General features: G+C 23.8%; 1 protein-coding gene across 1 annotated transcript; it reads left to right on the top strand.

Annotated features, from left to right (window-relative positions):
* Positions 1–1,528: 1,528 nt before the first annotated feature.
* On the top strand, positions 1,529–3,510 carry PVX_022185 (variable surface protein Vir12-related; the record flags this gene model as incomplete). Its single annotated transcript, XM_001612493.1, has 3 exons — positions 1,529–1,546; positions 1,693–2,553; positions 2,679–3,510. The coding sequence occupies 3 exons, from the start codon at positions 1,529–1,531 to the stop codon at positions 2,856–2,858; spliced, it is 1,059 nt and encodes a 352-aa protein (XP_001612543.1). The 3' UTR covers positions 2,859–3,510.
* Between the last annotated feature and the right edge of the window lie 252 nt (positions 3,511–3,762).

Below are 3,762 nucleotides of genomic sequence, written 5' to 3'. Positions count from 1 at the left end.
TTATATGCGTTTATAATGTGCATTATATTCAGTTTCCAAATCGTTAAAGCAACACTACGTGATAATTATAATCCCACTTGTGTTGGCTTAGAAATGACGATGGTTTAATTATTTTTACGAAATGAATAATGCTATATTAGTTATCATGGGTATGTTTTATTGTTTCTAATATGAACATATACAGAACTGCATAATTAATGCGTTTCTTGGAAAATTTCATTGAGATTGTTCCGCTTTTTTAATTAGATAAATCAAAGAAGTTGAATATGATAACAAAATGAAAACAAAAATTTGATTGCTTAAAATACGTATAATAAGAAACATTTCATATATTATTATTACAAGGAATAGTTGTTATTTTAAATTTCGCAAATACGTATGATCATAATACAATTAATTATACACTATAAATACGGAAATAATGAGAATTTTATAAAACCTAAAATGCATAATAGTTACAATGCCAACTTGTACGGAATGTCTTAATAATTTATTACGAAAATATTTTTACAGCTTGTTTATGATATGCTTTTTATCGATACTACATTGGTTTATTAAGCAAAAATATATTTTTGCTGTCATTATAATGTTGAAAAATTATAATAAAACATAAAATTATTATAAAGAATAATGGAAATATAATTTGTTTATATAGATAAAATAAAAAATTACTGATTACATATAAACTTGTTTCTGTTATAAAATATACAATATTTAATAGAGGATTGAAAAATTATTGTGCACGTGTAATTTGCAACTATCTATTTTTATTTCCCATTATAATATATAAATAAAAATATGGTTTAACATATTTTATAACTGAGAAATTATTTTAATTATTGCGAGAAATACAAAATGATAATCGCGAAAAATAACAATAATAAATGTTATTATTTGTGTTAAAATAACATTTATCCACGGAATATTAATTCATAGAAATATTATTAAATATCTTTTATAATTATATTTAAATTTTAAGCGAGCATAACATGTATTTAAATTAAAAAGGTGGTCACTGGAAAAAAAAAAAAAAGTACGCATAATAAATGGAAACAAAATGCCGAATTACTGAAAAAAATTACCGCAAAATTTAAAAAATATTACAAAATTTATTATTGTAATATTTTTATTATTAAACTTGTTAATTTAATTTATTTTTTCAAAATGTTTTTAATAGTATTTACAGGATTTAAAAATAAATTAATGTTTTCCATAAAATAAACGAAATTATTATATTTCCTTTAACATATAATGTTTGTAATTTTGATTTTTGTAAATAAAAAAAATACTAATTTTATGGGCTAACAAATTTATTACTATAATAATTTTTACAAGGTATTTAAAAGAACTTATTTTACAAATCAATACGTAATTAAATTCAAATATTGATGTAAAGAAATAATATAAAATTATCTACATATTTATGGTTTCTTACTTTTTTATTATATGCAAAGATATAAAATTGCACATACATTATTGATTAGTTAATTAATACATATTACAACCCAAGTTTATTTTAGTGGAAACAATGGCAACTACTGAATGGGTAATTTTCCATTTTACTAAATGCATTATCATCATATTATTATTTGAATATTATGTGTATATTTTCAAAAAAAATATAACAAATTCTCTCGTAAAATAAAGAGATTTTATTATTAATATAATGTATATATTTTCCCCTAATTTTAGGATCAAACATTTAGTGATCTTCCTGCATACAAAAAATATGGAGAATTTAATTTGTATGATATTAATGACAGAGATGGAATTTGTGAGAAATTTGGAGTAACTGAGGATAAAGCTAATAAATTTTGTAAACGAGCTGTAACTATTTTGAAAAAAATAAATGACACTCACAATGACGATAAACGTAATGATGAATGCGTTTATTTCCAGCATTGGTTCAGTGATCAAGTAAGGAAAAATTTTAGTAATAACGATAAGTATTTTAGTAATTATGAACTTTCTAATAACCTTTTCGATGCAATAAACTATTTTAATTATAATTATATAACAGATAAGAAATATAGATGTTATGCTTCACGTAATGCGGAAAGTGTTAAAGCTGAGAAAGATTTGCATGATTATTTTAGAAACGTTGATTATATTAACTGCAAAGATAAGGGTTATGGAGCGTGCGAGATTGTTTATAATTATGTTAATTATATTAATGATTTATATAAGAAACGCAAAGAAAATAACTTATGCTGTTACCTTGCAAATGGTGAGGTGGAACCTGAATGTAGCCATTATTTTAGTTGTGATAAAAGCTCTAACCCGGAAATTTTATTAGCTGAATTAAGAAGACAAATGAATCTAATAAGTTCAGGACAATCTAATCGAATAACCGTGAATGAAAGAGTAAAGGCATATAATACTGAAGGTGGCTATCCAGATAGTAGTAGTTATGGTTTATCTGTATTTAAACAGTTCAAACCTCAGGATTTTTATACATTGAATGAAAGTTTATTACGAAGCCGTAGATTGCACAACGGTCTTATACTTACTGGAATGATAGGAGTATTTCTCGGTTTAATATTGTACATTAGAGTAAGCAAAATTACACAATAACATATAAATTGTTCATAAAGACATTTAGATCTTCGAACATATATATGTATAATTACAATGTAAATACAATTAACACCTCTTAAATTTTTTTTTTTTTTTAACAGTCCCATTCTGCAAAGCTATGGAAAAAAAAAAGAAGAGCGGAAAATTTAAGAAGTTATATGAGTGATGTTAGTTCAAATTACTCAAGCGCAACATCAGAGACTGGTTCAGAATACACCCCATCAAATTCGGGAGAAAGTAGTATGTACCTTTCATATCAATCTTCACAAAGCTCATTGTGATATATTGATTCTTAATAAAAAAGTGCATAAGAAATGATAATATGAAGATATAAATATGCGATTTTGTTAATAATGATTATTACTAATGGGGAGAATGAGGCATAGAAACACAAATTAGCTGTATAATGTATATGGAAAACGAACTTTAGTGTAACAGAAATAATAAGTGAATACCTATTAATATTGATATAATACACATAACTAAAAAAAATGTAGAGGTTTTTTGAAATGATAATTATCAGCATATAAGAAACTTTGGTGAATAATCTGATTATTTAGAAATAATAAAACCTAGGTTCAATTTCGAATTGCTATTAAAGATGTATATATGATTTGTAAGAGGTAAATCTTGTAAGGGATGTAATTAAACAAAATATATAGAAAATATTTATGTGTTTTGATAAACACAAATGAGTTTGTATGATTTAGCATATTTGAGAAATGCCTACGAAAAGAAATTTCATGAAATGGGAAGATAATTCCTGGGAAAAAAATATCCATGATATAGAAGAAAAGCTTTTTTGCATATGTGCTGAAAAGCTTATAAAATCCGGAATTTTAGAATCTTAAAATTCCAGACGCTTTAGCATAATAAATTTTTTTGTGAGAAACTACACCAAGATCACGCTATAAATTGGATGGTAGTTTTTAATAATTGTGATTTTGTATTTTATGTGCTAATTCGTATATCTTCCTTTTTATGCTTTAGATTTTGTGATTGGAATTTTTAAGAGTTCACTGATGTTTTTTTTTTGTATTTTATTTATTAATTGAGAATACAAAAAAAAAGGCATTTTTTTATTTATTAATATTAATATTAATAGTATTTGCTTAAACACATTATGATTTTTTACATTTATCGAACATTTATATCTTCTATTAATACATCACCTTATGATCCAGT

The sequence above is a fragment of the Plasmodium vivax genome, genomic scaffold, assembly GCF_000002415.2.
Source record: "Plasmodium vivax scf_6732 genomic scaffold, whole genome shotgun sequence".
Lineage (NCBI taxonomy): Eukaryota > Apicomplexa > Aconoidasida > Haemosporida > Plasmodiidae > Plasmodium > Plasmodium vivax.
This window is presented reverse-complemented; position numbering and strand designations above follow the sequence as displayed.